A 25,920-nucleotide genomic window follows, 5' to 3' on the forward strand; every position below is an offset into this window, starting at 1 on the left:
GATTTTCATTTGTTGCCACTTCAAATCATCAAAATTAAATGAAATAAACATTTGAATGCATCAGTCTGTGTGCAATGAATAAATATAATGTACAAGTTACACCTTTTGAATGCAATTACTGAAATAAATCAAGTTTTTCAAAATATTCTAATTTACTGGCTTTTACCTGTATATATATATTGTGAGGTTTCCCTCCTGTGGTGGGTTCTCCTGGCCGACAGATTTTTGGGAGCCCGGTAGACAGTTTGAACAAAGTCTTTTTATTTTGGATAAACACCCGGGGGTGGCTTGCTTTCCAGCAATAGACGTGTGTCTCCGGGCGTGTGTCTCTCCCTGGCTCCAACTCCCACCCCATGTCTCGTTCCGGCTGCTGCTAATAAGGGCGACAGGTGATTAGATAACAAGTCCCAGCTGGGCAATCTACTCAACTGCCTCTGTCTTCGAGGCCGGTCCTTATACAACCCGCTCCGCGGCAGGCCCGCAAACCATGCCCCCCTCCACATATATATACATATGTATGTATATATATATATATATATATATATATATATATATATATATATATATATATATACATATACATATATATACATATGTATGCATGTATATATATATATATATATATACATACATATGTATATATATATATATATATATATATATACACATACATATGTATATATATATATATATATATATATATATATATATATATATATGTATATATATATATTCCTCACACACTAATTGACCGAAAGAGCGCGCACTAGCCCGACACTGCGGTGCGAGCGTGATGATGTCACGTCATAGGCGCCGATCCCGTGGATGCTCTGATGGCAAATAATTTTTCACCACCAAGCACACACACACACACAGAGCACCCACTGGCAGAAATGTAGATCGGCGCCTATGTGTCACGTTATCGATGGGGAAATGCATTTTTAGACAATATGATTTGCCTGAGTGGCTCGGAGACCCCCGCGGGGCGGATTTTGGACGCTGGCGGGCCGTATCTGGCCCGCGGGCTGTAATTTGGGGACCACTGGTCGAGCAGATTATACACAGGAAGTTCCACATTCAAAAGCAGTAAGACTTAAGTTAGAGCAGGACATAATTTACTGTGGTTCACGTCTTTTTATGCTGATTTGAAAAGGGACATGTTTTATTATCAAGATCTTACCTTTTATTTTACATTTGTATATATTATACCTTGTGATGAAGAGTTAGACGCTGGAACTGACTATTTCAATAACTCCCATTGAATGAGAATTTTCACAGGCAAAACGGTTTGTAAATTCCAATAAAATCAGATATGACAAGCTTGCACTGAATAAAAATAAAGATAAGATAGATATACGTTGGATTAAAAAAAAAAGACAATATGTAGATAAATCTTCATTTTGTTTCATGATCACTTTTATTTGGATGTGCCAGCAGACAGGTTTAGAAAAAGAGCAATTAAGGATCTCATTAATTCGGGGTTAGATTCCTTGTAAAAATGTTTTGTCGGGTGTTAGGGAGGAAGACGTTTAAGCCAAAGGCAAGGTGCTTAATTTGACAAACCCCGTTCGGAAATATGAGTCTCTTCAAGGAACTGTTCAGAAAGAAAAACGTAATGACTGCATGCAAAGGTCAAAAAAACAACAAACCAGTTTAATAACCTGCAGCAGTTGACAGCGAAAAAGGAGAAATTAGCAAGGAGGTCAAAGTTGGCAATAACTTGTTTGAGGTGCAGATGTGTTTGTCAACAACGTTACCGCCACGTCCTACAGAATCTTCTGCTTTATCGTTGAAACGCTTTGCGCCAATGACTTCCATTATTTCAACAGGTCTGGTCAGTATCGGCTGTACGGACTCCTGGAGCGAGAGCTGGAGCGGGAACATGAGCGAGAACGAGAGCGAGACCTCCTAGAACAAAAACAAAGGAAACAAAAAGGTCAGAATGAAAGATAATTATTGGCAGATTCCACACTAATGAGTTCTCTAAGTGTTGGGTTGCATTCACCGCCACATGACAAAAATTTAAAAAAGTCGCAACATGCTAAAAAAAATACACTTGTGGCAATGCTCTTATTGTTTTAAACGCTAGTGTAATTAGCAAATACCTCCATTGTCATTTTAATAAACCGTGATTATACAACGGTGGTGCTGACTCATGAATAAACAGTGGAAAATAAAAAATGAAAATAAGAGTTGCTTGGCAATGAAGAGGAAGAGGAGTTCTTGCATACCTTCTGGATGAGCTGGAATCTCGGCCTGAGGGACAAGAAGAGCACACAGAGAGAGAGAGAGAGAGAGAGAGAGAGACAGAGAGAGAGAGCGAAAGAGCTGCCATCAAAACACAAGCACATCACAAGAAGGACCTCGTAAAACTGTCACGGGAAGCCGGCGCGTCAGACGTTGGGCTTGCTGGCGCTAAAAGAATAACTTGCAAAAGTCCTAAACACAAATCCCTCTGAAAAGAAGGACACACCAGCAAATCAAAACAACACAGGGGGCTCAGTATTCACTTTCCCTGCCTGTTGGACACAATAAAACTACAGCTGTCAAGCCACCAAAAAAATTAGCGATTAATGAATCATGATCCATAATTAATTAATCTATTTATTCATTTCACCTAAAAATGCTAAGAAAAAGTCTCAACTTGATATTTTCATTTAAATTCATTACATTTTAAAGATTGATATTCAAACAAAAAAGTGTCTTTACAAAATGATTTATTGTTTTTAGCAGACGCAGTCTGATTGACTCAAATAAGACATCAGGTCCATATACAGCAGACCTGGGTAAATTAAGGCCCGGGGGCCGCGTAAGCCCGTTAAGCTTTTCCATCTGGCCCGCCGGACATTCCCTAATAATTTTTTTAGATGTTTAAGATGTAAAGTGTAGCTGCCATTATGATGTGCAGTGATGTTTTCTAATGACCGTAAGTCTTCAACTATACCAAGTCTTTCAATGCTTGGAATCTGCATGATATACTAGTTACTATGGTAATCTAATTAGTTACTATGGTCATCTAATAAGTGACTATGGTCATCTAATTAGTGACTATGGTCATCTAATTAGTTACTATGGTAATGTAAGTCACAGCAGCTCAGACGAGGCACCAAGCAGTGTGCGTGGGTAAAATGTGGGTGTCAGGGACACACGCGGAAGGAGATTTTTACAACAAAGTTCTAAAGCTTAGTGATATATCACATATATCAGATCGTAGGTGGGGTTTTATTACTGTTCGCGTTCATATTTTACTGTGTTTGTTGCATTTCGCTTGATTGTAAAATATGTGGATGGAGAGGGTGTGTGACATTCATATGTTGTCAATATTCAGTGTTTTATCCTTCATAGTTACCGGTAATATTGTAAATCCTACATTCTTTATTTTCATGTACACTCTGGGTGTCTCATTCAGTAAAAAAATGTCAAATTCCATTCTGTTTTTAAGGCGGTCTGTCATAACGTTTTTAGCATTCAATCAGACATTATTGTGAGGTTTTGTATTAGTGTTCCTAAAAATAGGACCCAAGCACACATACTGTACAGCAGATTTTCACAGCTTACATATATATATGTGTGTGTTTTACCCTAGGCGCATTTTTTTTCACTAAATTTGGCCTCCCGAGTCAAAATAATTGCCCAGGCCTGATATAAGGTGTTGAAATGAACACATAAAGACAGTAAGAACACTTAGAACTTCTTGCTTTTTCTCTACTTCAGATAATATCAAATCAATAAAACAAAGCCTCCAATGACAGTATGTCACCTTTTCGGGTCCTTTTTTTTTGCTTTTGAAGCTGACATGCTACAGAATTTTCATTTGGAAAAGTTAGTGGGATTAAATATGGCCACAGGAGTTCATCTAAAAATTTGCATTGTCCATTTTTTGCAAAGTCATTTTTAGCATGGGCTATCCAGTTGGACGACATTATAAGCAAGAGGACTCTTTTGTTGGGGGCGGTATAGCTCCGTTGGTAGAGCGGCCGTGCCAACAACTTGAGGGTTGCAGGTTCGATTCCCGCTTCCGCCATCCTAGTCACTGCCGTTGTGTCCTTGGGCAAGACACTTTACCCACCTGCTCCCACTGCCACCCACACTGGTTTAAATGTAACTTAGATATTGGGTTTCACAATGTAAAGCGCTTTGAGTCACTTGAGAAAAAGCACTACGGTATATAAATGTAATTCACTTCACTTTTGTTGACTCCCTTTACAGCCGTCATTTTTCGATATACCGGTACTGTAAATCTGTTATTCTATAATGTATTTTGCACAAAAACCAAATTAATCAAAGCATTTCCCTTTATAATACACGCAAATCCTATTAGAAGTGTAATTCGACACCTCAACCACTATATACCACTTTCCATAGAGTACTTATTATTCAAATTAGAGGCACATTTTGAATCTGCTAATAACCTATATGTGGTAGAACAATGCTAGCGAGTTGGTAGTGACATAAGAGTTGTGTGGATGTGTATACAACAACATTTTATTATGTGCGTGCACATGCACACGCGTCCACTGAAACATTTGAGCCAATACATAAGTGTGGCTTTTATCTGCAAGGCGTATGTAGAAGTCTGCAAGAGCATGCAATTATTCATGTAAAAAAACATTGCAAATACGTGCAAATATCAACATATTTCATGTCTGACACTACATCAAATCAACCAAATCCTGACAGCCTGTTTGATCTGAAGATCAGAGATGCTCCGCTGCAGCTTCATAAAAACATGTTTTGCCACTCAACCAATAAGAGAGTCTAATTAGCCCCTCTCTTCTCTCATTGGTGGTGTGGCAGAGTGTTTGTTTTTGAACGCAGGTTTGAAGTTTTCAGCCAATTAACCATGACAGCAGCCAGACTCATGCAACCTGAATCTGAATCAGGTAAGCACAATTTTGGTATAATTTACATTTGGCATTCATATTTACATTTTGGTGTAGCACAAATGCTGTCACTTATTATGATTTTTTAAATAAGTGGAATATTCTTTGTTTTTGTGTTTATCCAGGTTTATAAAAGAAGATTGGTTATGTGATGCAATCTGATATCATCTAAATCTTTTTTTGTAGGTTTGTTGCACCTAAAAAAAAAATCCAGCAAAAATCCTTGTTCCACCTCCTCCTGCAGGAACAGGTCCGGAAGTGGCCCCATACCCTTTTTTATAATATGGACGGCATTTAATGTTACAATGCCTTTACGGTTTTCACAAACATACCCACATAGAATGGCACAAAAGGTTACTGCTATTGTTATTGGTATTGTTCTTTTGTTATTTTTACATTGATATTGTCAATGGAATTGTGTTGATACTGTTATTGATATATTGTTATGCTATAATGTTATTGTTACGTCATTATTCTTATATTTTTATTGATACAGTTGAATCACATCAAAATCAACATTTGACCTATTCAAGGCTCCAAGTACCTCATATTAAATGTTTCATTTAAAAAAAAAAATTGGGGGAAAGAAATATTGCATATTTTGCTCTATAAAAATCAGTTTTCTTTGACAAAAAAAGCATACTACATACAAAAACGGACAAAAATTAACAAAAACTTTGATATCAACGGATAGATCTGACATTGATATAGAGAATTAAGTGATTTACTTTTAACACTTTTATGAGAAGGACCCTCAAGGTTCCAAATGTCTTATCATGTAATTTTTGATCTAAAACGGTCAATGTCCAAACAATTACCCATCCATCCATCCATCCATCTTCTTCCGCTTATCCGAGGTCGGGCCGCGGGGGCAGCAGCCTAAGCAGGGAAGCCCAGACTTCCCTCTCCCCAGCTACTTTGTCCAGCTCTTCCCGAGGGATCCCGAGGCGTTCCCAGGCCAGCCGGGAGACAAAGTCTTCCCAACGTGTCCTGGGTCTTCCCCGTGGCCTCTTACCGGTCGGACGTGCCCTAAACACCTCCCTCGTGAGGCGTTCGTGTGGCATCCTGACCAGATGCCCGAACCACCTCATCTGGCTCCTCTCGATGTGGAGGAGTAGCAGCTTTACTTTGAGCTCCTCCCGGATGGCAGAGCTTCTCACCCTATGTCTAAGGGAGAGCCCCGCCACCCGGCGGAGGAAACTCATTTGGGCCGCGTGTACCCGTGATCTTGTCCTTTCGGTCATAACCCAAAGCTCATGACCATAGGTGAGGATGGAAACGTAGATCGACCGGTAAATTGAGAGCTTTGCCTTCCGGCTCAGCTCCTTCTTCACCATACAGCGTCCGTATTACTGAAGACGCCGCACCGATCCGCCTGTCGATCTCACGATCCACTCTTCCCTCACTCATGAACAAGACTCCGAGGTACTTGAACTCCTCCACTTGGGGCAGGGTCTCCTCCCCGGAGATGGCACTCCACCCTTTTCCGGGCGAGATTTATTATTATTAATTATAATGAATCAAAATCAATGTTGTTGTAAATTATTGATCTATGAAAGGCTCCAACTACTTCACATCAAATGTTTGAATTCTGAGTTTTTGGCGGGAAAATATTGTATAATTTTTGTTTATGCCATACAAACAAGGATTTTCTTTGACAAAAAGGGTATAAAACATAAAAAATATATACAAATGGATAGATCTGAAGTTGCTCTAGATTTAAACTTTGTCAGTAAAAAAAACAATATTAATATATGGATATGATTTACTTTTTCCCACTTATGAGTGGGACACTCAAGGGTCCAAAGGTCTTATAATGTTTTTATGTATGGTCAATGCTCAAATCATTATTAAGAATCAAAACTAATGTTGATTTGAATTATTGACCTATTTAAGGCTCCAACTATTTCACATCAAATATTTGACTTTTTAATTTTTTAAAGGGGCAAAAAATATTTTTTAAAAAAAACACTTCATATCAATGGATAGATCTGAAGTTGATCTGGAGCTGTTCTAAATGTGTCCACTGGATGTAGCTATAGCAATTCTGTTAAGGAAGCAAATAGTTTATACCGGGGAGAGCAAGTATATCAAGCAAGAGGTACACCCAATGTAAGACAAACAGGAGTAAAATAAACAATTGGTAACCCCACTTAAAATGCTGCATGACACACCGCACATTGATATAGTTCTGTGAAAATGATTTTCTTCTGTGCAAATGTAAAGAATGTGAACAGTGTGTGATTTACTGCAGTACTGTCAGTCTTTTAAGTTTCTTTGTTGGTTTGTTGAAATTGTTCACACATTGCACAGCTTTTATTTTTCTATCAATACAGTGATGCTTAGAAGGCAGGGAGTAATTTACCATGAATTGATTAACGTGGACCCCGACTTAAACAAGTTGAAAAACTCATTCGGGTGTTACCATTTAGTAGTTAATTGTACGGAATATGTACTGTACTGTGCAATCTACTAATAAAAGTTTCAATCAATCAAACTCAACCCTTTTGAAAAGTTTCTACCTCAGTTTGTATGGTTTGTTGACTTAGCACAGGGTTATGTGGAAATGAACAGTGAGGTAATAGATACCTAGAATAGTTTGTATTTATGCTTTATTTTGTTTTTTTGTTCAATCCTAGATGGGCTGGGACTTAAAGTTGAATTGCTTTGTAGATACCCTGAGATTAAGTCTAAATTAATTTTGTTTTTGAAACTGCACCAATTTTTTCCTCAGAATATTACTATAGAAGTGTTTTGTCAAGAAGATTATTTGTGACATGTACATTTTCCAAATGTGCTTGCTCTATTTTGGGCCGAAGTAAAACAAAAAACAATCTGAAGTTGTCGTAGTTGTATTTTTAAGTTATTATTCCATGATTTTACACATCCGGCCCATGCGGGAATAGATTTTCCTCCACACGGCCATGAACTAAAATTAATTCAACACCCCTGATATAGAGCTTTAAGCACTGAAAAGTAAAAAAAATCAAAAAGAGTTACTTTTAAGACTTTAATGGCTGAGACCCTTTTGGGTCATGGGACCTATAACATTCATAACATTTAGAGAATCCCTAAGGATTAGGAGAACAGATTTAACAAATAAATGTTTACATTTGTCACAATAACATGTTTAACTTTGTAAAACGGATCAGAAAAAAAATGTTGGCTTTGATTGACAATTACATACAGTATGTCTCATACAGGTACATTAACACACAACATTATATCATGTCTTAAACCTTGTTGAACGACCGAACATGAAGCTTTTTATTCACAAAATATCGGCTTCATTTTGTCCACCAGCAGACACGCAAGCGTGCGATTTATGACACGCACGGGTGATTAAATCTAAATTATCTTCCATGTAAGTGTGCTCTGCTTTTAAATATCATGTACACATCATTGTACATGTAATATATCACTGTATTAAAGCACAGATGTGTTAAAATAGGATAAAGTCCTCTTAATGTGGGTCAAAACACACCTGAAAGTGACTCCATTTCTTCATAGCTTGTGGAGCAATGCATGTTCCTCATTAGATTAAAAAGGACATTAATTAAATTAAAAAACAAAGCGTTAAAATAGGACTGTTATTATTAATCGTAATTTAAAGCGATAATATGACCCGTTAATTAAAATAATTAGTTTTATTCAACCTGAGACGGCGGGCAGCTACTAAAGGAACCGCTGTGACTAAGTAGAGACTATGGAGTATAAAACTGCATGTACACTATTCGCATGTGTTATTATATACCGTATTTTTCGAACTATAAGACGACATTTTTTGTCCCCACCGCTTTGTACCCTGCGGCTTATAAAACGGTGCGTCTAATCTATGGATTTTTCTTCCATAGGGTTAACCCTTGTGTGGTGTTCGGGTCTGTGGGATCTGTCTTAATTTTTTATTAATGGCCATAATGTTTTGTATTTAACAAATATTTTTCATAGAACACTGATAAAGACACTGAAAAGGTGTGTTATTGTTTGAGCTATGGCACCATCTTTTGGACGAGTTGGCTCAATGCAGGTGCTGCGGGTTGACAATGTACTTCTTGTTTCGGGCCAGAAGTAAATTTGTCCACAGCGATTCTGCTCACCAGGATTCTTCATTCATCACTCCGAGCAAGGTTTGTAAGTTTTACAATACAACTGAAACAATTCATACTTACTAAACTGTCCCATGTGTGATGTCTGTCGGATTGTTTTCATGCATATTTGTACGTGCTATCGTAATGTCATCAAGCTTGCGTCGTTAGCATTAGCAAATATGCTAACACGTTTACAAGTGTCTGTTAGTATTATTAACTTACAATGGCATTCTTTTTGTGTTGTTTCAGTTTTGTAAATCCACCAAAACTTCACCGTGGAGTTATTGAGTCTGTTTAGCTGATTGGAGAGCTAGCTTCCGCAGCTAGTGGGTCCATGACCATGACTTCTGTTTTGTTTGATCAGCCATTTTACTGCCGTGTACAGTTAAAGTTAAGTTAAAGGTGTGGTGAAATTTGTCCTCTGCATTTGACCCATCCCCTTGTTCACCCCCTGAGAGGTGAGGGGAGCTGAGAGCAACAGTGGGCAGCAGCGGTGGACACGCCCGGGAATCATTTTTTGGTGATTTAACTCCCAATTCCAACCCTTGACGCTGAGTGTCAAGGAGGTAGGTAACGGCTCCTATTTTTATAGTCTTTGGTATGACTCGGCCGGGGTTTGAACTCACAACCTACCGATCTCAGGGCAGACACTCTAACCAATAGGCCACAGAGTAGGTGAACAGGTACTTTTTGGAAACAATTAAGGTATGTAAATGAACTTCTAAACTTATATCTATGGTTTGAAATCCAGTGCGGCTAATATATGTACAAATATATTTTTCTTCTAAAATGTGGTGGGTGCGGCTCAAAAACATTCTATATAACCCAGAAAATACAGTATATTCTGAACTAATGTTAAAATTATGACCCACTACTGGCCATTGGTGGTTTACGTCAACAACAGCTACCTTTTTTTTCATGTCAAGAGAAAAGCATTAATTATGAAGCTTTGCTTTGTGAGGCCTCTATGCTGGCCATAAAGAGAGACCCCAAAGTCTTACCATATTTGGAGGGAGAGGGCGAGTGGCTCTGCCGGCCGTACTGTCGCTCCCATTCATCCCGCTCTTTCTCGCGCCGCTCACGCTCCCTAAACAGAAAGCCTTGGGGTCAGACGGTTGCAAAACACTCAAATACCAAACAGTCCACCTGCACACACACGCATACACGCAAAATACACACACACTTACTTCATGCGTATCTTGCGTGCCATGGCTCGCAGTTCTCCCTCTCGCTCCTGTAAAATACCCACAGAGCAATAAGAGGAAATGGAGGAGAATGAAGCCGTTGTTGTTGTTGCTGCACTAAATTCAACTCGACACACCTGTCGTTTATGCTCCTGTTGTTGGATCTTCACCTGGGCTGCTTTCTTATCCGCCTTGGCTGCAAGAGGAAAAATAACCCGATATTACAAATAAAAATATGTGGATTAATAAAATATAAATACAGTGGTACCTCAACTTAAAAGCTTTTCCAGATAAAAGCTGTCCCTTAGCTAATTGCTATGCTTAAAGTGGAAAGCAAAAATTTGAGTTACCGGCATTCCTGCCATTAGTTGGCGTAGCACATGCCAGGCAAGAGTCGGCCAAAACATCTGATTTTACTCGCTAGTATTAGCTTATAGCTAAATATCGCCATAACTTTGTTTTTCCAACCATGGAGAGGAAGAAAGTGAGTGTGAAAGACGGTGCTGAGGAGAAGAAGTGGATGATAAATAAGATTCATCGAATTAAAAAAACAAAAACACCCAAAAACATGACTTAGTATGTACGGTAGCTAGAGAACTTGGTTAAGCAGTTTTAGCATAGCCAAAAAAACACCAGCCACGGATAATAAAATTATTTCTAAACAGCAAATATTTATCTATGAAACTATGGAGAAGCTGCTGATGGTGTGTTTGACGGATAAGCAGCTGGAAGGAGATATTGTAGAAGTCCATTCTCCAAGGTAAATGCTGTACATTATTATTATATGACTTCATAAAATTACTGCAGTTGTTTAAAGTATATTCTATTGTATTGTTCTTATACAATATTTTTTATCTAAAATGTTGTTTTTCTTGTTAAAAAGCATGTTACATGTTAAAATTGTGCAGTTTTGTGGGAGGACCAATCACCAATAAATTGATTTCAATTAATTTTACTGGGAGACGATTTGAGATAGTTGTCCCTCGCCACACCGTGCTTCAAATATTGCAGATTTTTTTAAGTCTACTCTATAATTTTGTTAGTTTAACTAAGTAAAAATGGCTAAATAAACTAGAAATATCAATAATACAGTAGTATTGGCCTCTAGAGAAGACCAAACTAATCAGAGTGTACTGTTCAGCAGGGGCGCCGAAAAGGGGGGGTAAAGGAGACGGATTCTAGGGGCCCATGATGGAGGGGGGCCCAGAGAGGCCCCTAATGATGATGAAATTATAATACAGAAAAAATAATGACACTGTGTTGGGGGCCCTGTAAAGATTCTTTTCATGGGGCCCAAAATCCCTAGCGGCGCCCCTGCTGTTCAGTGCTGTGGCCACTGATTGGCTTGTTCAAAGACCCCTTTTCTTTGTTTCTATATTGGAATAAAAGAGTGTAAAGGTGACTAAATTATGTTATTTCATGTCTAGAGGGCTCTCGTAATGTTATAAAATGTATTTAAAAGGTTGTAAACAGGTTTTTATGCCCTACATATGAAAATATATGTTTTAAAATGAAAGATTCCCACTTTGCGGAAACTCAATTTATCGCGGTCATGTCCGGTAAACCAGTAATTAGTGATAAAACGAGGGACCATTGTACAAGCGTTTTGAGTTAAGAGCTCGATCACAGAAGAAATAAGCTTGTTAATTGAGGTACTACTGCATATTGCTGTGCACTTACACTGCTTGTTGAGGGCCTTCTGCATACGTAATTTGAGCTTCTCCTGCGGCGTCAGCTTGGACTGTGGGTGACACCAGTGTTAGCAGCTGGATAAAATTGTTTTAAAATGTGCTATGACACAATTTGGAAAATGTCCCTTTTAACACGAGCTAGTGTTTGTGGGATATTATGTTGGAAAGACAACAGGTACGCAAAGTACTTTAATGGCGGTAGCGTCAGGAGCCTCCATACAAGTGTCCAGTAAATTTGGAATACACCAAACAGTGTCAAGGGAGATTAATGCAGCAGGACAGCTGAGGGAGCAGCGAGGTACGCTACGTAAAACAAGAGCAAGTTCAGGTCCAGCGAGTTCACTAAAGAGCCAGTGGCATTTTGTGGCCGGCACACCCAGCAGTGGGCTGTTTAAACCTGGCCAGGCAAGAAAAACTGCAGGTCACAACACCGCAGGCAAGTCGAACACGGGAGCACAACTCAAACTGAGAGCTGGCGTGTATGCAAAGCTCCTCTTCTCTGCCAGGAGAAGCAGCAGCGAGGAGGGCAGCCAAACGTCCAGAGTGATTGACAGGAAACGACAATCTCACCTAATGATCTCACCGTTTAAAACCGTAGGACATTAAACAACTTCACTTGCTCAAAACAAGCCCAGACGTTTGTCCAGAACACACCCAGCAAGTTGCTAACAAGAACCTGACTCTGAATATTTACGAACACGTAAACAATATGAACAAGCACACTCAACACAACGCCTGAAGTCCACTTTAAGTGCACTGGAGCAACACAAGTCAATGAAGTCATGTTAGATGGAGGCTAAGAGTGGAGGAGCTAAACAAGACAAGAATGATTATTTTGAGGGGCGTATCTCTCCCCATGTGGTGGACACCATGTCAGCCTGTCAGGGATGAGGGAGGCGTAGTAGGCTTAAGCAAGAAACCTCAGCGAGATCAAATTCTTACTGACTTTGGCAGCTCCCGTCTTTTTACCACACGGTGTTTCAGGCCTGCAGGGACGACATGGGCGGTTAGCCGGGGAGGGACGTGTGCCACGACCAAGACAATTTCATCTCTATCAGATGCCTTCATGGTCTTACTTTCTTAGTTTGTCGGTAATTGCTTTTGAAGGAACAGGGGGTCCTCTTTGTTCGGGGGAGGGGCTGGGGTTGAGACGGCTGGGGGACGGCGAGGGACTGCGACTGACACTTTCGCCGCGCCGGTGACTTCCACTGCGCCGGACGCTTCGCCGCGAGGAAACCCCCTGTCGTGAGCTGGAGCGGGATCTGGTGAAAAGCAGTGCAAGAAGTCAGGTCATGGCTACACATTAAAAACTCAAGAACATTTTCTTTACCTCAGAGGTGTCAACATGACAATATTTTGTGCCCCCTAACTTAACTTTACTGTGTAAATACAGCCTACGCACACTGGGGGGCTATTAGTTGAGTTGAGTTTGTGTTTATTCGGAACATGCAAGCATACAACATGATACATCACAATTTCCAATTTCTCTATTCAACATGTTCGAAAAGGAGTAGGAAGAAGCAGAGCTTATTTAATCCTACCCCTTTTCCATTACATAGCCGTTGCTAACACTTTTGTTTGTTGTCCTTATTTATGTTTCCATCTGAGAAGTATTGGGGGTAATCCCTCCTTGTTTTTGTTTCTGTCTAATAATTGACTGTAATATTATTTTCTTGTTTTTATACTTATTTTCTGCCTCTGTAGTTCTTTGCGTTATACATTTTCTATATAATGTATTCTTATTACAAGCATTTTTTTAATCCTATTGCCATCCATGGTCCATCCATTAGTTGAATATATTGTGGTAATCTTGAGTCCCACTAGACAAATTACTAACTACACCACATTGTGAAAACAAAATGACAGCACAACATAGACACATAAAAACACAGCAACTACTACAGGAAATAATAAACAACCACATTAATTCCACACGTAAACACGTCATTTTAGCAACTTTTGACAAAACATGTACGGCAAAGCTTGCTGGGAAACTGGAAGCACTCGGTGCGACAGGAATGACTCCTGCTCCAAGAATGAGTTTCGGCACCTTTTTGTAAATAGTTGCTGAAAATACATTATTGTTTGTTATCCTTCAGTAGTAGTAGTACTTGCCATGAGTGTGTGTTATCTACCTGTTGCATCTTAAGTTGCTGTGTGATTGGGGTTAATAGGAGAGTGCCAGTACATCCATCCATCCATTTTCTACCGCTTGTCCCATCTTGGGTACATTGATTCTTAAATGCATCGCCATATGACACGTAGGGCAGTTGCTTTTAGCTGAGGGCATTACACTACAGGCTTTTCTCACTCTTTCTTGTCTCTCCTTCTCACAGAGACATAAAACAAGCGCACCTTCTTACATACGTCACATACTGTCGCACGTGCAACGTCATACGCCCTCGCGGAGCAGAGAGGTAGCGGAATGGGTTACGTTAGCAGTGGCAGGTGGTGCAAGCGGAGCAGTGCGAGTGGTAATACGAGAGAGGGAAGGTGCGAATCTGGTAACAAATGAAGGAAGAATTAACTCCCAAGAAAAACAGCAGGGGGTCCATCGTCTGGCGGTGGTTTGGCTTCAAGCGGTAAGATGTTGAACAGACAACCGTAATATGTCAAGTATGCGGCAAAAGCGTTGCTACAAAAAGTAGCATTACTGCTAATTTGTGGCATCATTTGAAAAGTCACCCGCGAGAGAATGAAGAGTGCTTGAAACTCCACGTCAACATCTCGGCCGGTGCCACACCCACAAAATGCCGAAGCAACCAGCACTGACCCAATTGAGCCTGACGTCTTCCATTTCCACATCAACACCGTATAAAAAAAATAGTCAACAGAAGCAGATAACGTCTGCCGGAACCTACCACATAGTGAAGGACATACACGATTTGATTTCCTATTATGCAGCTCATTTTCATTTTACACTTTTTGAAATATCTTGTGTGACATCATGCAAAAAAGTGCACTTTATTTGTTTTAAACTATTGTAGTGGCATTCTGTACAAAAAGTGCACTTTAATTTAGTGTTGTTTTGTCATCTTAGTGACATCATGCACAAATGTGCACTAATAGCTTGTTTTAAAAGGTCTCTGACAATCTTGGACTTTCTGTTTTGAAATGACATGAATGTTTGTGCCACTGCTAAATAACTGTTTAATAAATACACTTTTGGTAAATTGACTTAGTTGTGAATTCCCTCTCTGCATGAAAGTTTAAAATGAGCATATATTAATGCAGTATGAACAAGAATGTTTTAATGTAGACACATAGAATCTTCATACTGCTGTGATTATATGCAAAGACCCCTTTTCTTTGTGATGATTATGAGACATTATTCATTTAAATGGGAATATATGAACATTCTTGCAGTCTGCATCCTAATGACAGCAGGCCTTGCACAGTAAGTGATGTTTTATTATGTTTGCTGGCTCTCATAAAGTTTGCAATAAGTAATAATCAGTGATGAAGGATAACCAAAAAAGCAAACGTTGTGATGTCCATGCGTTTTTGAAATTAATATGCCACGTGTGCTTAAAATGATCAAATTACGTAACTATTATATATGTGCTTGTTACTACATTACATAAATACTGACATCATGTATATAAAACCTCAATGGAGATGTTTGGATGTTTCTGCGAGGCTCCCACAGGCTCCATTGTAAGCAAACTTTTGATCGCATGTATTTAATATTTAGAATGCAAAAAACAATAACATTCTTAATGTCTTTTATAAGGATTGTGAACAATAGGCAAAATTCCCCCCCAAAAAGTGCAGTTCCCCTTTAAGAAAATCTATTTTCCATGACAGCCAAATCATATAAACACAACTGCAGCACCTGGAAGTTAGCTGGAAAGGAAAAAAGCCACCTGGAAAGTTTAAAGGGACAGAATCATAACACACTGTTAGCAAACATGGTGTCAGTTAACGCGCTGTCGACTGTCAATGAGCACGAGGTTGACTCTTGAGAGTCAAAATCTACCGTGTTTTTCGAACAGATTTTAAGCTCTGAAACCAACCTTTACCAAATAAAATGGAAGAGTATAAACATATTTAAACACTCAAAGAAAATAATATGGGTCTTAAGAATGCAGAACAATATCTAGTGTTTATTCTGGTATCGAACCAAGAACTTGAGGGTTCTTGGTTCGATCCCCAGCTTCCGCCATCCTAGTTACGTCCCTTGTGTCCTTGAACAAGACACGTCACCCTTGCTCCTGATGGGCAGCTCCCGCCATCAGTGTGTGAGTACCTTGAAGGTAGAAAAGCGCTATACAAGTATAACCCATTTACCATTTAAAATAGTAGATTTATGTATTTTTATTTATTTAAATAAAACTTGGTAGAAAGATTTCAGTACTTTTTGACCGCATTCAACAATACTGTCTTAATAATAACTGTGATATAAAATGTTCATATCGTTACAACACTAGTCTGATATAAATATATGTTAACCAAGGTAAATTAGTTTGTTGACTTTATTTAATGGATGCTTTCAAATATACAATTGTTTTAAAAAAAATCCTACATGGGGGGGAACTAATTGCTGTTATTTTATGTTTATGTAAAAATATATTTATATATATATTTAGAAGGTCAAACAGTGTTTTATGCTTTATAAAAATATTTGATTAATTTATAGGCATGTCCTGATCAAAATATTACACCTCCAATCCAATTTTTTGCCCTCCGATTATAGAACCAAAAATGTTTTATAGCAAGGGCCTCAGGCTGCACAAATTTGAAAAAAAAACTAATTGCGATTTTCCCTCCAAAATTGCGATTTTTACATTTTATACATATAAATCCATAAACCTGTGAAAATAACAAGTGAAGGAAGAGCTGTTACTTTTAGACTGTCAATCAACATTCTTTTCTCAAGGTGCAACACATTAGAACAATATGCAATAATTTACTTTAAGAATATTTGGGTTTGTGCAGACAGACTCAGAGCTTTGGTTTACATCATGCCCTTAAACTGCTATGCATTTTTTTCCCCAATTGGAAAAACTAGGTCGGGTAGTCTTTTTTTTTTTTTATTGCCATCATGTGATCACGGTATTCTTGCTCCTTCGTCCGTATTGATGGGCTCATGTTGCCCATATGATTTGAAGCTAAAATATTACCACAATAGGACATCTGGGTTTCAAATCAGATTTTTTCTCTCCTAAATGTTGTTACTTAGCGGCACTTCTCACTAGCGAGTCTCTCTATACCTCCTTCCTGTTTGTGTAAAGCTGGCGGTCTCGCTCTCTGCCCACCGACACAAAGATTGTGAATGACTGAAAAGTGGGCTCACTGCAGTTCATTCTACTGTTAAATAAACTCGCTCAGGTGCTGAGAGCGATGAGTGAGACCTCTTTCTTCCTGTTTAAAGCGATAGACAAATAAACACAAGACTCAATAATTCTAATTGGCGAGCATGTCTGTCATTTAATGCCGATGTTGACGGAGAAAAAAAACAACTATGCCTCTTGCGGCTACGTTATCGCACTAGTTAAAACAATACAATACAATAAACTAGGGCTGGGCGATATGGCACAATGAAGTATCACAATAAATGTTTTCATATCATCCCATCCATCCATCAACCTTGATTAATATCACAATTATTTTTCGGATTGTCCCCTGCAGGATTATAGCGAGTATCATTGCATCCCTACGGTTTATAATTGCAGTATCATGCAATAAACCTTTCTGCCATGTTTGACCGAGGTAATATATGCTGACAACTGTCATTTTGTTCATATCTATATTTGTGTTGATGAGAGGTGCAACACTACAAGTAACCCACGCTCCGGTCCGTACCTCGGTTTTAGGGCCACAATTTTTTTATTTTTTTCCCCTGGTACATTTTGTGGGAGTAAAGACAACTTTTTTCCTCTCAAAGTTCTTTGGTTATTTTTCTTGTCATCAAAAAGTGCATTCTGCAGTAAACAGTGGTGTACTGAATACTACAATACATTTACTTCAAGTTAACATTTACTAAACAACACTTTCAAATGGTATATTATTATTTGTATTCTTTGGTTTCTTGTATACAGCAGTGCTTCTCATCAGTGCTTTGGTAAACGGCAAGCGGTGACCCACATCGTGGAGTTTTTAAAACTCCAATACTTTAGCAAAAATGGAATAAAATTACATTAAAGTGCAGTTTGAATTTGAGGTAGTGTAAAATAATGTGTACCAACACATAAAAGAAGTTTAATACAGAACAAGAAAAAGATAAATATCGATCTGATTATACCATAGTAGGTATCAATAGTATCAACATCTGAATCGATCAAACGCTCTAACCCTAACCGTAACCCTAACCCTACACTTTACATTGAAGCTTTAGTCGTAAGCTTCTTGTCTCATCCTGCTCGGCGTGTGTGTGTTTGTGTCGCATGCTCTGCCATTCCTTTTTTTCTAGTCCTCCAACCATAATGACACTTTAAGAAACTTAGTTCATTTTACACCGTGGTGCTGAGTATTAGTATCCTGGAATCGGTTTCCAAGACATCGCGTTTGTTACTGCTTGCTCTCAAATTCGACCCGGTGTTCTGAAAAGACACGCACCCTTCCTGAATTCACATACCTCCTGCATGTGTGTAAGAAGAAATAAGGAACTCTAATAGTGTCTTCCTGAGCTTATGTCCCTTTTGAAAATGGGCTTGGCTGGACAGCTCATAAGCTGAACGCCGATCAGTTAAAAAAGGCAAATATCGACCCCGGCCCCATGATCGAGATGTCTCTATTATTAATAATCCTACTTCGTGGAAATTAATTTACCACAGTGAGGCCTGGAATCAATTAGCCACGAAAAAACAAGGGACGACTGTAGCACTATTGCTTCTATGACACTGTAATATTGAGTAATGCCGTCCTGACAAGCTCAATATGAGTTTCCCAAAGGCTACATCTGTTTGTTCATTCAACAAGCAAATCCCTTAGTATCTAACCATCTCCAGAGGAACACAGGTGTCAAAATGCAAAATGTTTATCTTAAAAAATAGCTTAGAGTCAATATAGCTGCAGGTAGAAGTCGTTGACAAATTGAGTCACGTGGCTAAAAGTTGATTCTGAAGTAAATACTTGTTGCACCCAGGACTCCCCCGAGTAACCTGAATTTGAGACCTCTGCATTACCTTGTTCGTCTTCTTGAAGTGTATCGTCTTCTCTCCTTGTCTCTCGCCCTCTCTCGGTCATGACCGTTGGATCGCGATCGGTCACGTCTTTTTCGGGATGCTCCCCTGTCACGCGAGTAGGATCGGGAATATCGTCTCAGGCGGGAATGAGAACGACGTCCGTCCCTTCCCCGCCGTCCTCGCCGGTTGCGGCGTGAACGGGAGGACGAGGAGGATGGTGATGACGAGCGTGAGGAGGAGTATGACGGGGAACGACTGGATGAGGACCTTCGTCTCCTGAACAAATACAGAAACAATGTTTAAGTAACAAAAACGCCACAGCGCCTAGCCTACTGTTTGCTGTGATCCTGATTGATCTAACTGATTTCTTGCTGGTAAAATTACATGCACACAAAATGGTGTCACGTCAGTACAACTCTTGACACTCATGCACATATTAAATCTCACCTCCAATAAACAAAAAAAATATCAGCATAAATGATGGGAATCAGCCTCTGCCAGAGATCATGTCAACGGTCAAGACTAACCAATGAAAAACCAGGAGGCGGGAAAGTTACCGACCGGGAGCCCCTGCTATGACCTGCAGGGTGTTGCGCGTTGGAGGAGGCGTGACCAGCGTGGGGGGCACCGGCTTGTGCTGCTGCGGCCGTTTCGTCATCGCTGCCTCCAAAGCTGGTGATGAAGGTGATCTTCTCTGGACCGGGCGTCCGAGAACGAGAGCGAGACTCTGAGCTGGATTCTGACACGGACCTGAGCAAGAAATACAACCATTCTTGAGTCTAACGCACATATGCCGCAATTAGGATTAATAAAGGGATGTGGAATTCACCGTTTGTAAGGATCGTATGTTGGACTGTCTCTCCTGGCGTAGCTGATTGATGAGCACAAGAAAAACATGTTAAAAAACGCATTGAAGAAGTTCCATTTTGTCGATATCTTTATAGACAATTTAGATGGGTAGGTTGTGAGTTCAAACCCTGGCCGAGTCATACCAAAAACTATAAAAATGGTAGCCATTACCTCCCTGCTTGGCACTAAGCATCAAGGGTTGGAATTGGGGGTTAAATCACCAAAAATGATTCCCGGGCGTGGCCACCGATGCTGCCCACTGCACCCCTCACCTCCCAGGGGGTGATCAAGGGTGATGGGTCAAATGCAGAGAATAATTTCGCCACACCTAGTGTGTGTGTAACAATCATTGGTACCGTACTTTAACTTTACTATTTGTACTGCATAGCTAAACAACCAATAGATACAGGCTTCAGGATTGAAAGACTGTGTCTGACTAATATAAAAGAGTAGCTAAATAGCCATTAAACTATGAATTATGTTGATCTCATTCTCAACAGACACAGTGAATGAACTGCTTTAGTAACTTAATACACTTTAGGTAAACATGTCATGTGTTAGCTGACTCACAGCTAACTATCCAGTCTCATCCTCGTTGAAATAACGACATCTTGTGGAAGTGAACTTTGTTTACCTGGGCGGGCTGATCTGTCGACCTTTTAGTCTTTTCTCTCTGAACTCTCTCCTTTGTCGTCGAGAACGGCGGCCCTGAAATTTACCCAACAGGTCATACAATGACCAGCGCACGAATAGACGTCATCACAATAAAGAAATGTGTTCTTACAGAGTACATGGCTTTCTCTGCCTCCAGTGCCTTGGCATGCTTGATGGCCTCCACTTCCTCTTTGTCCTTCCTCAACATCCTGATGGATACCATACATTTAGTCAAGCTAAATCCTTTATTAATGAATTTCTTTTGTTTTACTGTTGCTCAAAAACAAACATGCAACTGAAGCGCTCAGGCAATAGAAAGACCATAAAATCTACTCATTATTAGTATAGTAAAGTGCAACCTCATCTGACCTCATTAAATATTAACTATCAATGCATCAAAATGTAAGCAAACACAATATTCACATTCTTTCTGAAATGCATTGCATCACAAATCGCACAGGTGTCCTACTTAACTACAAGCCTGATGTCTTACATAAATGACAAACTCAGGTCAACAGTAGTCCTTTTATAGTGGAAGTAGCGCTATCTGCTGCCGTAAATGGGAACTACACTGCACAAAATTAGTAACTTGATGGCAGAAAACAGTGTGGTTAAAGTTACTGCCATTTATGTTACTAATTATAATGTTATGGTTACAAAAAAACACTGTGGTTAAATTGGTAAAAAAAAAAAAGAAAAAAAAAAAGGGGTGTCAAAGTTAACGCGATAATAACACGATAACTATAAGTACCTTCAAAGGCACTAATTTTTTTAACGCACGATTACGTAACATGCATGCGTCCTGACTCCTTTTGGACCTTCGGGCCATTCCGGAGAGTGGGAAAATGTGGCTGCGTTCATTATTAACTGATGAGCAACGAGCAGGAAAATAGCATTTAGAAATCAACAAATTGAAGAGTACATTATGGAAATACATGGTACATGACAAGTTGTTCTCCCAACAAGACAAAAACGTATTTTTTTTCATCCACAATCGCTGTGAGACGTCACATTGGAGAAACAGCCCGCTGCCGAGCTTCACTTCCGTCTTTAGATTAATTTAACGCATTATTAACATAAAATGTAGCTTGCTACTGTAACTGTTTTAGTACAATGGCATAAAAACTCAGCACAAAGTAAAGTCTGTGGGCTGAAAGTCCAGAGTCACTTTTTATCGGAAACTTTCATGCTGTCAAAACACCTTTTTTGTAAGGTAATGTGATATGTCTATCTAAATAACTGCTGGTAAATCAATTGAGGAATAGAAATAGGAAATTTTATGGCAAATTGTAATAAAATGTATATTATTTTATAACCTGTTCTGATTGATAGTCCTTAATTAAGGAATGTTTAGCAGGCTGAATATTACAGTTTATTACGAGAGAAGGTGCAGACAGATATGGACACCATTAACTTGTACAACATGTAATGTAGAGAATATCAGAGGCATTTCTTCAGGTAGAAATATTACATTTTACATGACCAAACATCTTTCACAGTCAAACCATGATCGTAACAATCCACATTATGTGTTATTATTGTGCGAAATTGGTAGCTAAACATGGTGTACCTATTCTCCTCGGAATGTAGTACTTCTAAAGCAGGAATACAAATTCTGTATTCCTACAAAATACAAAATCTGGCAAGACAGCAACGCACTGCAGGTAATTTTGTATTGCTATTAAAAGCATGTTTAATGTCCTTTTTGTGTTGAGCGGTTTAAAAAAGCATAACGTTTAAAAAAAAAAAAACATTTAATTGAAGCAAACTAATTTTCCAGTCATCGAAATAAAACCTGAAAATTATCTGTTTAGGGTACACTTTTTAATGACGAAAAAGCAAATCTGCGATTCATCGCAATTAATTTTGAGTTAACTAAGAAGAAACTGCAATTAATCGTAAGCCATTAAAAAATATTTTCTAAGAAAAGGTGAGCATTTTGGATGAAACAGCATTTTTCAAGGCAATTCATTACTCGGTTATTGTGTTTTTTTGTGTCTGATGAGCAGTGTTGGGACAAACGCGATACAAAGTAACGCGTTACTGTAACGCCGTTAGTTTCAGCGGTAACTAGCGTTATTTTTTATATTCAGTAACTCAGTTACCATTACGACATGATGCGTTATTTTTTATGTAGTATCGGCTAGAAACAGACGATCTGAGTGTGTTTAATGGCAGCGCTGCGTTGTCGTCCTTCTGAATCTCTTGTGTCACAGGGAAGAGGCACGCTGTGTGTGTGTGTCTGGGTGTGGGGAGGGAGGAGGGGAGAGGTGTACGCGCAGCAGCATTCATGAGGGAGGGGCGGAGACAGAGAGAGCGAGAGAGTTATGATAAACACGCATGCGTCACCAGGCTCAGCTTTATATCGATAGATTTATCAGATTTAATTTTTTATTATCTAAGGCAGGGGTGTCAAAAGTGTGCCCTGGAGGCCATTTACGGACCACAGCTAATGTTTTAAAGGCCCACTGCACATTCTAAAAATACTATTAAAATAAACAAAAACATAACAAAAGTGTAGTGTTATTATGAATTATTGACCTATCCAAGGTTCCGATTACTTCACATCAAATATTCCACTTTGAAAAATATTTTTGGTGGAAGATTTTGCCTATTTTGTGTGTTTGCCATTAAAAACAAAGTTTTGTTTGACAAAAAAGAGTGGAAAACAAACAAACAAATAAACAACATAAGAAAACTAAAACATTTTTAAATGAGGGATAGATCTGAAGTTGACGAAGACTCCAGAGATTTAAGCGTTAAATATAAAATGTATGTATGCCCTGGCACACCATTATCATCATTTCATGACCGAAGCAAAACCCTTTTTACACTTTTATACTGAAATAAATACACCTACAACTTATTAAATAAAAACATAGAAACAACAAAGTTCAGATCAATGAAGGAAAGAAGAAAGTGAATGAATGTTTAGAACTGAATACATTTACATATGCATACAAATTTGTTTTCTTAATGAATTAAGTAACATTTATGACAACCTTTTTCCAAAACACAATATAGAATGTGAGATATAACAGGATAATACATTTCTTTTTTTTTCAAAACGCTTACAAAAAAGTGGGACCCCAAAAATGTACTGTGGGACCCCATTTTTATGACTTGATGGGTCCCTGGGACCCCATTTTGAAAATTCATAGCGCCAACACTGCTGTCAACAGAGGAGAAAAAATGCTGTATTTAAATAAATATATTATTTATAAAGCAAGTTCGAGTATCACTGGCAAATTTTCACCTAGTCCCGGCCTTGGTGAGCTGCCCGCCTTGGCACGCATATACAGGTAAAAGCCAGTAAATTAGAATATTTTGAAAAACTTGATTTATTTCAGTAATTGCATTCAAAAGGTGTAACTTGTACATTATATTTATTCATTGCACACAGACTGATGCATTCAAATGTTTATTTCATTTAATTTTGATGATTTGAAGTGGCAACAAATGCAAATCCAAAATTCCGTGTGTAACAAAATTAGAATATTACTTAAGGCTAATACAAAAAAGGGATTTTTAGAAATGTTGGCCAACTGAAAAGTATGAAAATGAAAAATATGAGCATGTACAATACTCAATACTTGGTTGGAGCTCCTTTTGCCTCAATTACTGCGTTAATGCGGCGTGGCATGGAGTCGATGAGTTTCTGGCACTGCTCAGGTGTTATGAGAGCCCAGGTTGCTCTGATAGTGGCCTTCAACTCTTCTGCGTTTTTGGGTCTGGCATTCTGCATCTTCCTTTTCACAATACCCCACAGATTTTCTATGGGGCTAAGGTCAGGGGAGTTGGCGGGCCAATTTAGAACAGAAATACCATGGTCCGTAAACCAGGCACGGGTAGATTTTGCGCTGTGTGCAGGCGCCAAGTCCTGTTGGAACTTGAAATCTCCATCTCCATAGAGCAGGTCAGCAGCAGGAAGCATGAAGTGCTCTAAAACTTGCTGGTAGACGGCTGCGTTGACCCTGGATCTCAGGAAACAGAGTGGACCGACACCAGCAGATGACATGGCACCCCAAACCATCACTGATGGTGGAAACTTTACACTAGACTTCAGGCAACGTGGATCATGTGCCTCTCCTGTCTTCCTCCAGACGCTGGGACCTCGATTTCCAAAGGAAATGCAAAATTTGCATGGTTGGGTGATGGTTTGGGGTGCAATGCCATCTGCTGGTGTCGGTCCACTCTGTTTCCTGAGATCCAGGGTCAACGCAGCCGTCTACCAGCAAGTTTTAGAGCACTTCATGCTTCCTGCTGCTGACCTGCTCTATGGAGATGGAGATTTCAAGTTCCAACAGGACTTGGCGCCTGCACACAGCGCAAAATCTACCCGTGCCTGGTTTACGGACCATGGTATTTCTGTTCTAAATTGGCCCGCCAACTCCCCTGACCTTAGCCCCATAGAAAATCTGTGGGGTATTGTGAAAAGGAAGATGCAGAATGCCAGACCCAAAAACGCAGAAGAGTTGAAGGCCACTATCAGAGCAACCTGGGCTCTCATAACACCTGAGCAGTGCCAGAAACTCATCGACTCCATGCCACGCCGCATTAACGCAGTAATTGAGGCAAAAGGAGCTCCAACCAAGTATTGAGTATTGTACATGCTCATATTTTTCATTTTCATACTTTTCAGTTGGCCAACATTTCTAAAAATCCCTTTTTTGTATTAGCCTTAAGTAATATTCTAATTTTGTGACACACGGAATTTTGGATTTTCATTTGTTGCCACTTCAAATCATCAAAATTAAATGAAATAAACATTTGAATGCATCAGTCTGTGTGCAATGAATAAATATAATGTACAAGTTACACATTTTGAATGCAATTACTGAAATAAATCAAGTTTTTCAAAATATTCTAATTTACTGGCTTTTACCTGTATGTGTCCTCTTTTTGGGATTTCAGAATATGGTCAGCCTAGATAATATCACTACTTTTCTTTTGTTAAGCACAAAGAAAAGAACATTTTAGTTAAATTAAGTTGTGTAAATTCAAATCTGCTGAAACAGCAACAAAAGCAACATGCTTTGACGAAGCTAGTAAAGAGAGACACTTCACCTCCTAAGCAACAGCGGCTGGATTTTAACAAGGCACTGCTAGCAAGGACAACATTGATAGAGCCATTGCAGCGTATGTGCTAGAAGACATGCAGGCTATTTATACAGTGGAGTCACCCGTTTTCAGGCAGCTAATTAGCACGATACCGGCGTCAAACAGCAAATGGCACAAAAACATTTTCCAAGCTCCTGGACACAGTGGACAGTGAGTACATAAACATGGAAAGCAAGCTTAAGACACTCCAAACTCTGCCTCTGCTCATCATTCAGCACTGAAGGTAAACACACTCTGTCAATTCTCTTATATACTCTTTTATTCTAGACTTCTAGAGTGTTTGATTATCACATGACTCTAAATGTATAGACTATAAAGTTCAC

General features: G+C 39.2%; 1 protein-coding gene across 2 annotated transcripts in view; it reads right to left on the reverse strand.

The window, feature by feature from the left end:
• Positions 1-1,392: 1,392 nt before the first annotated feature.
• The window catches only part of clasrp (CLK4-associating serine/arginine rich protein), a 37,903-nt gene continuing 13,375 nt past the window's right edge, over positions 1,393-25,920 (reverse strand). Inside the window, exons 9-21 of one of the 2 annotated variants that reach the window (XM_061973048.1) lie at positions 20,607-20,685; positions 20,457-20,530; positions 19,803-19,844; positions 19,535-19,723; positions 18,974-19,249; positions 12,923-13,108; positions 12,793-12,832; positions 11,836-11,896; positions 10,293-10,351; positions 10,159-10,205; positions 9,973-10,058; positions 2,232-2,256; positions 1,393-1,908 (exon numbers count right to left, since the gene is read on the reverse strand). In XM_061973048.1, the coding sequence (XP_061829032.1) occupies positions 1,836-1,908; positions 2,232-2,256; positions 9,973-10,058; positions 10,159-10,205; positions 10,293-10,351; positions 11,836-11,896; positions 12,793-12,832; positions 12,923-13,108; positions 18,974-19,249; positions 19,535-19,723; positions 19,803-19,844; positions 20,457-20,530; positions 20,607-20,685 (1,237 nt within the window). In that variant the 3' untranslated portion in view covers positions 1,393-1,835. Of the gene's footprint in view, positions 1,909-2,231; positions 2,257-9,972; positions 10,059-10,158; positions 10,206-10,292; positions 10,352-11,835; positions 11,897-12,788; positions 12,833-12,922; positions 13,109-18,973; positions 19,250-19,534; positions 19,724-19,802; positions 19,845-20,456; positions 20,531-20,606; positions 20,686-25,920 lie in introns of those variants that run through there. The other variant, XR_009816625.1, reaches the window with a different exon arrangement.

This window comes from Nerophis lumbriciformis, linkage group LG17 (genome assembly GCF_033978685.3).
Source record: "Nerophis lumbriciformis linkage group LG17, RoL_Nlum_v2.1, whole genome shotgun sequence".
NCBI classification, from domain to species: domain Eukaryota; kingdom Metazoa; phylum Chordata; class Actinopteri; order Syngnathiformes; family Syngnathidae; genus Nerophis; species Nerophis lumbriciformis.